General features: G+C 41.7%; 1 protein-coding gene across 11 annotated transcripts in view; it reads left to right on the top strand.

Annotated features, from left to right (window-relative positions):
- Positions 1 to 12,218, top strand: part of UNC80 (unc-80 homolog, NALCN channel complex subunit) — a 243,086-nt gene that overhangs the window by 56,534 nt on the left and 174,334 nt on the right. For 8 of the 11 annotated variants that reach the window (XM_030853253.2, XM_030853245.2, XM_060301884.1 and 5 more), the window contains exons 15-19: positions 534 to 681; positions 3,032 to 3,180; positions 5,570 to 5,736; positions 6,496 to 6,594; positions 10,846 to 11,060. In XM_030853253.2, coding sequence (XP_030709113.2) covers positions 534 to 681; positions 3,032 to 3,180; positions 5,570 to 5,736; positions 6,496 to 6,594; positions 10,846 to 11,060 — 778 coding nt within the window. The remainder of the gene's footprint in view (positions 1 to 533; positions 682 to 3,031; positions 3,181 to 5,569; positions 5,737 to 6,495; positions 6,595 to 10,845; positions 11,061 to 12,218) is intronic. The other 3 variants (XM_060301889.1, XM_060301888.1, XM_060301882.1) reach the window with 1 other exon arrangement.

Below are 12,218 nucleotides of genomic sequence, written 5' to 3'. Positions count from 1 at the left end.
TTTATTTTATGCCTCTTTCATGTTTCAAAGATCCTTCCCTCCTGACCATATAAGAGGACTCTGGACAAAGCACTTCCTACAGCCCCGTCACACCATCTGTTAAATCTACTTAAATTCAAGACAGCTGAGCATGGGAGTGGCCTGCTCCTTCCCATGGCACAAACCCTTTGAGGTTTTCTAAACCTTGATGACCAATCCTATCACCTACCTAAATTTTACACTTTAAGTTTTTCCTTGAGATCTTAAAATCTTGATCTTGGCAAAAATACTGAGCTCTTTCTGGGACAGCACTAGCCCCTAGTTTGGGGTTTCTCCTGAGGAGCAGCCCTTCTCCAAGTCATATACCTAGTACTGCTCAACCTGTCTCTGCCCAATGCATTCTCAGACAGGAGGGGCTGGCGGGGTTGGTGGGCGGCAGCCGGCAGGGATGGATGGAAATGTTTGCCTTTTGAGGGCTTCTGTCGCAGACCACTGGTGTCCCTGTAGCTTAAGCTGGTACCTGTGACTTCTTCACTTTTCTTCCTTCCTTGCAGGCCCAGAACTGCCTCACTAAGTTATACAAGCTAGATAAGATGCAGTTCCGACAAACCATGAGGGACTATGTGAACAAAGACTCTCTCAATAACGTAGTGGACTTCTTGCATGCTCTGCTAGGATTTTGTATGGAGCCGGTCACCGACAGTAAGTAAAGCTGGACCGAGTTCTAGGAGAACTCGCTGGGAGGTAAAGCAGGTAGCATTTCAGAGACACCCTAAATTTCCAGGGGTAGAATGGAGAGGAAAAGATACCTGTGTGCGTGTGCATCGTGTGTGTAATAAAATATGAACACGAGAAGCTTGTACATCATCTTTGACACACTTTAGAGGCTTTCTGAGGACAACTTAGCTCAGCAGAGGGGAATTTGGAAAAGCTGCGGCACCCTCACCTGTAGCCCCTCTATCCTTACGCTCTACTCATGGCACTCCTCTCTCTCCCGTGACTTTCTGTCATATGACTTCTGAGGCAAGGATCAAGGAACAAAGAACTATATTCATTAGTTCAACAAATATGAAATGAGCCAGGCATAGTGCTTGGTGATTTTTTCACAAAATAAAATAGGAAAGGAAAAAAAAAAAAACATGACAGTAAACATAGTAGTAACATAATTTTGATATACACATATACTGAATTTTAAAAAGAATGGGCAAAGGGATCTATAGATAGGCTCATAAACTATAGCTTCATGGCTTTAGGAAAACTCCAGTATAGAGACCTATATTACAGGGCACAACCAGTGAACACGAATGGCATCCATAATACATGAACACCTCCAATACCACTTGAATGCAAATGCAGTAATGAAATGAAGGTGATGTATGAAGCCTGATTGAGTAAAATATACATTTTAATTAGAGTCTGGGAAGAAATAACTTCTTAGTATAGGCTGTTATTGTTTATATAGTATATGTGTGATAGTGGTTGATTAATTTATAATGGAGCTATATTTGATGGATTTATTTATTTTTCCTGCTTTCATAATCTTTTTTTCTTTTTAATTTTTATTGGAGTATAGTTGCTTTACAATGTTGTATTCATTTCCACTGTACAGCAAAGTGAATCAGCTATATGTATACAGATATCCCCTCTTTTTTGGATTTCTTTCCCAGTTAGGTCACCACAGAGCACTGAGTAGAGTTCCCTGTGCTAGACAGTAGGTTCTCATTAGTTATCTATTTTATACATAGTAGTGTGTCTATGTCAATCCCAACCCCCCAATTCATGCCACTCCCCCTTTTATTTGTGATGGATTTAGAAACAGTTTTTCTGTTTGTACCCCAGGCTTTATTGTTTGGTTTTCACATTAAAGGAAAATATTGTTCCCTATAGAATCCCTGAAATAATCTATGTTATTGAAATTGTTTTAAGCCAAGCACATAACAAATTTATAAATCAATGAAGTGAGAGTCGTAGTTGAGGTACTGCAAGAGAACTTCTTGATTACAAACTTTTTTTTTCTCTTTTTTAACCTATTTGAGATAGAAACTATAAGAATAGACTAAAACATTTCTTTCTGTAATGTAAAATCTAAAGAGAATCCGCGGCCCATTGACATAGACAGTGAGAGGTTGGTAATAAGGTCTGTTCCTTTCAAGTGATGAATTCCCTCTGGAATTCTTGAGATGTTAAAGCGGCTCACGATGAATCAGCCAGCCAGAGACACACATCCCTATCTGACCAGCCTTGGAGCTGCACACATCCTGCCCCTACAGTCCACAGGTGGCTCGCAAGCGATGAGGAATACCCTGGCAAGGCCACAGAATGTGTCCATGGAAATGTGAAAAAGTGGCATAAAATGCCACATAGGGTGATGGCCTCAGTTCACTGGCGTTTCATGTGTGAATGAGTTATAAGGAGGCGGATCCGAGGGAGGTGGTAGATTTTTCCAATTCATGTGGCTGTGGAGTCTCTGGACTCCCTAGAAGCTGCTAGAAGTCTTGTGCAGCTCTTGGCCAGACTCAGTCTTTTGTGTTTCCAGTGCTGGCATGAATGCCCCTGCAGGGCCCTGTCCCCCCTCTTCTCCCCCTGCCGGCTCCCCTGGTCAGCCCAACCTCACTCCGCTTCTCACAGACTGAACAGTTTCCAGTGAGAAGCCAGCCTTCTTCACCACCAAAAAAGCCAAATCAAATTAAGTCTGTCTCCACTGAGGGACCATTCAGTAAACCATATATTTTTTTACATGATCACCTATTTAAAAACTACTTAGGTTTAAAAGACTTTCATAGGGTCAACAGTTGATCCTCTTTCTGTTGCTAAGAGTTATCATTTAAAACATTTCTCAAAGTGGTGGAATGTGTCATAGTAAAGACTCTGAAGGAGACTATGAGTTGTTTATCTTTAAGTCCTCATAGAGATGATCAAACCGGGAGTATCCTCAGTCCTCTGTTTCTGTATTTTGTGTAGCCCTTCGGTAACTCCTGGAGTACTTCATTACTTCTTTAAACTATGTAGCTGAATGGAAACACTGCCTTTAATTGGTGCCTTTGCATTCCAGACAAGGCTGGGTTTGGAAATAACTTCAGCACGGTGGACAACAAATCCACAGCCCAAAATGTGGAAGGCATCATCGTCAGCGCCATGTTTAAATCCCTCATCACACGCTGCGCTTCAACTACGCATGAATTGCACAGCCCTGAGAATCTGGTGAGAAGCTCACCTCTTCTTCCCACAGGAGTTCTCAGTCTCGTGCCGTGGCCTTGAGAAAGAGAAGTGAAGTCTAAAACTTTTAAAGTTAAAATATCTATTTTCCCAGTGTCACCAGTAACTCTCAGTAGAAACTCAGCAACACATTTCTCCTCCGTTTCTTGTTATCCTACCTGCCAAGTGGATTATCTCTTCCATCTCAGAGGTTCTGTGGTAGTTGCTGAGATCGTTGCTAGGTACTTAAGAGCCCTTCAGAGAGAAGGTGCTAGAGCCCAGCGTGTTGGCTCATGAAATATTAAAGAAAGTTATATCAAGCTTTTGTTTGAAACCATGCTTACTTTAAAAATTAACGCAAATATGCTGCTGAAATGGGTTTTGCCTTCTTTTATCGAACACTGTAATCTTTTAGCTACTCTTCAAAAAGACAAAGACTGTTAATTAAACCACTGAAGCCACAGGTACAGAGAGCCAGGCTATAAAAGGTTAGCGTTTAATTGCTACTAAGGAAATTGTGGTTTGGGATAGTAAAATGTGGATGAAGACTGAGACATCTGATATGACTAGATGAATTCAGGTCTCTCCGAGGGATAAAGAAGCATTTCTCTGTCTTACCAATCTGTTAGATACAATGACTCCTTTGCAGAAATCAGCCCATTTACACATATGGACACTATCTGCTAATCTACCTAAATCAAAGAAATGGTCTTAAGCTACTCTAAACCACTGAAACTATGTATTCACTTAACTTGAGATAAACAGAACAAAACCCCAAATGAAAAGGAATTTAATTTTGCTGATTGTTGAAGCCATCCTAGCAAGGTTCTTGGAGTTTGTGAATAACTTGGGTACCATCCATGCATTTGGTTTGGTCATGGCAAGAAGTAATTTGACAAGTTGATTATAGTATATGCAAGCTCTTATAAGTCTTAACCTACAAACTCGTGTATAGAAGAGATACTATATTTCTTAATTTTCTTTAAATCAACTTAAGTTTGGCTTTGGACCCCCATTCCACCAGAATGGCTGGAAGTTGAACCTCAGTCATTCATGGGTCTCCCCACCTCACAGAGTAGTGCAAAGATCCCCAAGTCTTAGGTAGGACCCAATGCCTGGTGAGGCTCCGTGGGTTTCAGTCATCAGTCATGCTTATTAGTTCACGTAGTACTCTCTGCTGCTTAGGGATGGGCTCTCTGGTGAGTTTGGAACCCTTGCTTTCTGGGGCCTTGCCTTCCATGGAGGAGCCACCAAATTGCAGAGTGAGAGCATAGGGCCTTGCTGCCCACAGGATCCAAAGGACATTCTATGTTTTCCTTAGTAGTTCTTCCTTCTGCTTTTCTAAACATCATAGGCATAATTGTCCCAGTGGTCTTAGGTTTTGAAACCCAAAAGGGTTATAAGATAAGTGTTCTGTAGGCTTCTGTGTTCTGCTTTGTCATGAACGTTTCCTAAGACAAAGAATATAAGTAACTACCTTCTTTTTTTTTTTTTTTTTTTTTGTGGTACACGGGCCTCTCACTGTTGTGTCCTCTCCTGTTGCGGAGCACAGGCTCCAGATGCGCAGGCTCAGCGGCCATGGCTCACGGGCCCAGCCGCTCCGCGGCACGTGGGATCTTGTGGGATCTTCCCGGACCGGGACATGAACCCGTGTCCCCTGCATCGGCAGGCGGACTCTCAACCACTGCGCCACCAGGGAAGCCCAGTAACTACCTTCTTAAAGAGAGAAGAGAGTGGGGGAAATGCTGAATGCAAAGCTTAATATCTTTAAAATAAAAGTCCTGCATTAAAAGTTGAATCACTAATATGTTGGTTTTAACAGCCCTGTATCATCTTAAGTCCATAGTCAAGCTCATGTTCAAATGGGCTACAACATACATATTATTTGTTAAATCTGTGAAGCAAAATGGATCATCCTTGAATATCAGGCTCTGTTGGAAGTATCTAGAGGACTTAGCATATTTTATCACAATGATGCAGAAAATTTGGAGAAGCTGAACACAGACTGAAATCTCTAGTCTAGACAAAATTCTGATTGCCTTTTTTTTGCAGGCATCTCTTCAGAAGTCACAATTAAGAGAGAAAATTAAAAGCTTGGGAATCCAGTGGTTAAAAGTATAAATTGATGTCTTTCTAATGATACAGCCAACTTTCTGAATATGAAGCATGGTAACCATCTTTTTTCATACTAAGGATGATGGGCAAGGTTCTTGGTAATGTTACCATAGGAACAATGGAGGGACAGGATACAGTTGGTTTCACTGTAGTAATATGTTTTCTTCTTATGATTCCAATGCTCATCTAGATCCAAGGAATTACCTTCTACCCCTCTTTCTGTGGACACTATTCAATCACAGCTATCTTTCCCCACACTTTCTTTCTGGCCTCCAAACAGGGGCTGTATTGTGACATCCGTCAGCTGGTCCAGTTTATCAAAGAGGCCCATGGGAATGTCTTCAGGAGAGTGGCCCTCAGTGCTTTGCTTGATAGTGCTGAGAAGTTGGCACCAGGGAAAAAGGTGGAGGAAAATGAACCAGAATCTAAGCCTGGAGGTGGTAAAAGGTTGGAAGCTTGAGCTCTCTGAATATGAGGGTTTGCCTATGTCTGTAGAATATAATCTTCTGTTGTACTGTCCGTGTGGTTCCTACGTGGTGTGTAACTCCAGTACAGGGATGGGGGAACTATAATTTTTTGTACGAGTGATATCACTGGTGGTGGCCCAGCAACAGATTAGAAAAGGAATGAGTTTACTGTCAAATAAATGCTGCCTTTGTATGAATCAGAGCTCAGTTGATCCCAAACTTTCATACACTTGAACCACACTTCATAGCTCTTAATTACATGGTAAAATGTTATCTGTGTTTTGGTCCCTTCTATAGCTAACTTACATTCTTATCCAGAAAGGAAAAGCAATTACTGATACCGTATCATCCTGTTCAGCAAGTAATATTTTTAACATGGCAAAAGAAAAATTGCTGAGCAATGCCCAATTATTTTTTCTTCTAATGAATATGAATTTATTGTATGCCTATTATATAAGAATTGCCACTTACAAAGATTAAAAGAAATACCTAATCTTAAAATCCTGCCAGTAGTTAATGGCTCTGTCTGCAATGATGGTGGTATCCTTAGGCAATAAGGTAGCTAGGTCATGACTCAAATGGTAGGATATGTTCCATACCGACATAGACTCATGATGGTATAGGGTTTGCAGGGCATTTAAGTTGTCTATAACAAAGTGTTTTGCTTTATGAAGTATATGAAGTATTGGGAGGTGGTGTCCTGCTATGTTGTGATCGGTGGAATGTACCATTTGCACAGGTCAGAGGCAGGAAGCATTGTGGATAAAGGCCAGGTGACCTCTGCACCTGAGGAATGTCGCAGCTTCATGTCCGGTCGCCCCTCACAGACTCCAGAGCAGTAAGTAGCGTTGGTTTTGTCTCCCATGGAGTGGATTGAGCACTTCCCACTGGAAGAAATTCTGTTTTCCAAGTTGCTGTTTGTTTGTTTTTCATTTCTGTTGAACTTCTCCTTCTGCCCTTTATTTTTCACTCCCAAAGCCACTAATCTCTACGGGCCCAAATCACAAATAACCAACCTCGTGCTTCCAGGAAGCCTCCCTCACTGCCTTTCCCATTGCCAGTCTCTACCCCACTTCTGCCTTTCATGCACAATCCTACAGATTAATCTTGAAAAATAGCATGTGTATCAGGTGGGCTGGGGATGGCATCCACTTTCTTGCTTAAAATCACTTACGACTGTCAGTGTAATCAATGAAGCTTTTCCAAAAATAAGTAAGATAATCTACTCTCCTGTCCAGCGTTAGCTGAAACATCGACTCTTCTCCTTTTCACCTTGGTTCTCTCCTGAGATCCTTTCCAATGCCCTCTGATATCAGTTTATCTCTACTTTTCTTTTTTTTTTTTTTTTGCGGTACACGGGCCTCTCACTGCTGTGGCCTCTCCTGCTGCGGAGCACAGGCTCCAGACGCACAGGCTCAGCGGCCATGGCTCATGGGCCCAGCCGCTCCGCGGCATGTGGGATCTTCCCGGACCAGGGCACGAACCCGCATCCCCTGCATTGGCAGGCGGACTCTCAACCACTGCGCCACCAGGGAAGCCCTCTACTTTTCATAATAACAAAATCAAAAGCATCATGAAAATAGTGCCCTCAGAAAATGTGAGGATTACTGTAGACACCAAATATACAGTCTAGTTCTATGCAAGGCTCACCTGTATTCATTCTTCTTTTGAGGCCTATTTACCCACAAGTGGTGTGATCAACATTTAAAATATCATCATTTTAGGTATACCATTCTACTTCCCTAAACCCTGATTTAGTATTAAATGATTATCCTTCCAGAAATTCTGCAGGATAGTCCAGATTTTATAATATGCCCTCTCTATAGTCAAGGAAATCACCGTCATGAAATAGGACCTTGGTAATCCACAACAAACAAACAAAACCTTTAAGGAACAAAAAGCCTGCAGTTTTTGTAGGCCTTCAAACTCTTAGAAACTGCCCTTAAAATGGGTGGAGAAAAGTAAGGAGAAGGTAAATCAACCCCATGGGTGCAGGGACCTCATGAGTTTTTACTTACCATTACAGACCCAATGCCTAGACAGGGCTTGGCCCATCGTAGGCACTTAATTTTAAGAATGAATGAATGACAGTCAATGAAACAATAGACTTGCCAAATTACCATGTAGCCTTTGTCCCCTTTAATTTCCATTCTGAAAACCGAGGTTTAGTTTTTCCTTTCAGGACATCTTTAAGGACATAGTAAACATCCAAACATAAGCTCTGAGGGAAAAAAAATTAATGTGAAAGGCAAAGGTCTGTCTGTAGCTGAATAGCCAACCACAAGACTAGTTAAAAGTCCTTACATACAGAATCTGTCCCAAAAAGGAGAGAGGACTTTTCCCAAAATAACACTTATAACTATTAAGCTAATCTGAATAATAAGAATGATTTAATAGGTAAACTAGATTTAAACATACAACTGTCTACCTTGCTAGGTGATTTAGTTTTCTAGATTGCAAAAGATTCTTTCTCTGTAGTGTTCTGTAAACACCACCTGATTTCTCAGCATTTAGCACATGTCTGTTCTTTCCCTTGAATGAAGATACATGTATTAATATGCCTCTACATAAAAATTTCCACTTGGAGGGATGTCATAGAATGTCAAACATGGGACTTTTCCCTGGTCCAAGTGGGCCCAGGAGATGAGCACACCACATGTCCTCTGTTTAGCACTGGAGAAAGGTGGGTGGGTGATTATGGCTTCTCTGCCAGAAGACAGAGAACTTTCTCTTCCCCCTACCCCCCTCATACCCTTTGCTTCTCCTTTTTCCCTTTTAAATAAAAATCACGTTAACTGAGTAATATTAAAAGCAGTTTTATATGCCCACATCTCTGAAACTCATGATTGATACACACGCATTGGACGACGCTGATGCGGCATTTTATTGTAAAGCTGATCAATTATAGTCTCCCTGGATATTTCCCCACTCAGGCCACGTAGTCATGTACTCATCACTGTGTTGCACATTTCCCAAAGGTAAGAAATGCTTCAAGCACTGTGATTGATAAAAATAACAAGGAAGTCAAATTCTAAAACACTGATTTAAATTCACACCATATTTGATAAACAGAATGTCCTGAGTTAAAATAATAATTACAGGGAAGACATATGGGAACATATGTTTATGTATGACTGATTCACTTTGTTATAAAGCAGAAACTAACACACCATTGTAAAGCAATTATACCCCAATAAAGATGTTAAAAAAAAAAAAAAAAAAAAAAAAAAATAATAATTAAAGGTATTTAGTACTCTAATGAGATTTTGAGATAAAAAATCTGCATCCCCGTGTAAATATCCCAAGAAAATGACTGCTTTACACAGTACTGTCAGATTTTAGGTAGATCCCAGATTTAACCCCAAAGCTTATAAACAGACCATTACCCAAACCGCCCCCCCCCAAAAAAATTTCATCACATGTTACTAGAGTATTCTCCATAATCTTTTCTTTCCAAATTAGTAAAGTATAATAATACGTGTTCTTCAAGTTGCCAAATGTGGAAAACACAGAAAAGCATAGAGAAAAAAAATGTTTAAATACCTTTAATTAGAAATAACCACAGTAAACTTTTGGTGTATTATGTTGGGTACATGTTTGAGCATGTGTACACACGAGCTTACACAAAGACACATACACGTGTACTTTTTTTATTAACCTGGTGATATCCTGCTTAATCCATTTTATCAGTGCCTTTTAACTTTGCAATATATCATCAACATTCCCCATATCACTAGTCTTCTGAAAATAGGATTTTAATGACTACAGTGGATGCCATCATATGGAAGTCACAATTTATTCAGCTGTTTCGCTAGAGGTAAATTTAGATTATTTCCAATTTTTAACATTGACCCAGAAGCCTCAGTGAGCATTTGACCTTCTTAGTATCTACATCTTAGATACTAAGTAGATACTTAGTATCTACATCTTAGTATATTGTCCCATCATTTCCTTGGGATAACTTCCTGGAAATTGAAGTTCTTTGTCATGGGTGTAGACATAGCCTTTGGATAACATCTTACAAAATTACCCTCTAGAAAAGTTGACTCATTCTCTCATCATGGCAGTATGATAGTATCATTGCTTTCTTCCCCTCCCAGCCCACCCCACCTTAATCTTTGCCTATTTAATGAGTGAAAATAGGGATCTCATTTCAACTGGCCTTTTTTTAAAATTCCTAGTGAGATTAAACTCTGCATACCATTGGCCACTTGTCTTTTTCCTCTTGTGGAATGCCCTAGTGAAAAATCCCTTTGGAGATGTTCCCATTTGTCTTATTGAGTCAGGCTAATTTTTTGTTTTACTTTTTTTTTTTTTCTTTTTTGCGGTATGCGGGCCTCTCACTGTTGTGGCCTCTCCCATTGCGGAGCACAGGCTCCAGACGCGCAGGCTCAGTGTCCATGGTTCACGGGCCCAGCTGCTCTGCGGTATGTGGGATCTTCCCGGACCGGGGCACGAACCCATGTCCCCTGCATCAGCAGGCGGACTCCCAACCACTGCGCCGCCAGGGAAGCCCTTTTTTACTTTTAAACCTTAAGTTTCTTTGACTTAAGAAAGCTAAATAATCAGGCACTATGAAAATTACTTACTGAAAAATTGTGGAATGATGCATCCCCTGGGTGTGCTGATTGCATTTTACTTATTCATTCGTTCAAGTATTTTTGTGAGTTTATTTAGGGCCAAGAATTATACTGTCCTGGGGTAGGGGTGGGGAATAAGATACGGTACTGCACACCCCCAGGGAACTTAAAAATATAAAAAGTTAAATATTTACTGACACTGTAAGTGCTTCAGCTTTTATGACTCACACTCGCAGACGATTACCTGCAGTAATATTTAGTCTTATATCATGGCTGAAAAAAATGATTTCCTCAACTTGACAGCTGAGACATGGCTATTATCAAGAAGAGCTCAGAGAGTCAAGCTTGATCTCCTTCCTTCCACTCCCACTCTGCCTCTTCCTAAATCCCAGCCCATCAAAGATCATCCTGCACGATTTGCCACAGTGTCATTGGCAGGAGGTTGAAAGAAATGTAAGAGAATTTCACATGTGTTCAGACGTTTAACCCTCTCCTCTGCTTGCTTTCAGCGATGAACAAATGCAAGGGGGCAACATGGGGCGGAAAGACTTCTGGCGCAAGATGTTCAAATCCCAGAGTGCGGCGAGTGACACCAGCAGCCAGTCTGAGCAGGACACTTCAGAATGCACCACTGCTCACTCGGGGACCACCTCTGACCGGCGCACCCGCTCTCGGTCACGTAGAATTTCCCTCCGAAAGAAGCTTAAACTCCCCATAGGTAAAAGTATGTCTGTATTTATCTTACGGATTCTCTTATTCCCTGCCATGTCCTCAAACCAACTCACAATCAAAACAGAGCAACTTGTGGGAAGGTCGAGAAAGGGAAAGCTTTCAAGTCACAAAGCCTAGGCTGACTCCTTCATTTACTCATTCATTCATTCATTTTTTTCAGCAGATATTTCTCAAACCTTTCCTATGAGCTTCTATGGTGTGCAAACACTGTGCTAGGATTCAGGGATTAAATGGTGAGCAGAATTTCACAATGCCTGACTTTGCTGAATTTACAATCTATTAGGGGTGACAATCACTAAAGCAGATAATCATACAACTAAACAGAGTTGCAAACTACGAATTTTATTTTTTGGTTGCATTGGGTCTTCGTTGCAGTGCTCAGGCTTCTCACTGCGGTGGCTTCTCCTGTTGTGGAGCATGGGCTCTGTGCGCATGGGCTTCAGTAGTTGCAGCATGCGGGCTCAGTAGTTGTGGCACTGGGCCCTACAGCACAGGCTTAGTGGTTGCGGCGCATGGGCTTAGTTGCTCTGCGGCATGTGGGATCTTCCTAGGCCAGGGATCGAACCTGTGTCCCCTGCACTGGCAGACAATTCTTTAACCACTGTGCCACCAGGGAAGTCCCCAAACTATCAGTTTTATGAGGGAAGTATATGTAGTGCCCTAAAAGCATGCAAGGATGAGACCTAACCTAAATGAGGGGAAGGAGAGGCAGGAATCAGGGAAGGCTTCCTGAAGGAAGAGATATTAAGATCTGCAGGGTACTTGGGAGAAGGAGGAAGGAGAGCATTCCAGGTGGTAGCAGTACAATGTGCAAAGGTATTAGGAGGGAGGGACATGGAAGAACTGAGACAAGAGTGGCTGCATGACTATGGTGAAGCCATAGGGACCAGAGCGTGTGGGCCTTGCAGGTCAGGTTGTCTCTTCATCCTACAGCCCTACAGAGCCGAGGTGGGATGTTGAACAGGGGGATAACATGAGCAGGTAAACTTTTTTTCTAAAAGATCACTGCATGGAAAACACATTGGAGGGAGCATGAGTGGATATGGGGGACCAGATAGAAAGCTGCCCTTGTGCTCCAGGTATAGGTAATGGTAGGTTGGACTGGGTGGTGACCGTGTAGTTGGAGAGAAGTAGACATATTTGAAAGATA

Source organism: Globicephala melas, chromosome 7, assembly GCF_963455315.2.
Source record: "Globicephala melas chromosome 7, mGloMel1.2, whole genome shotgun sequence".
Classification (NCBI taxonomy): domain Eukaryota; kingdom Metazoa; phylum Chordata; class Mammalia; order Artiodactyla; family Delphinidae; genus Globicephala; species Globicephala melas.
Note: the sequence above shows the minus strand (reverse complement) of the source record. Positions and strands in the feature narration are given on the sequence as shown.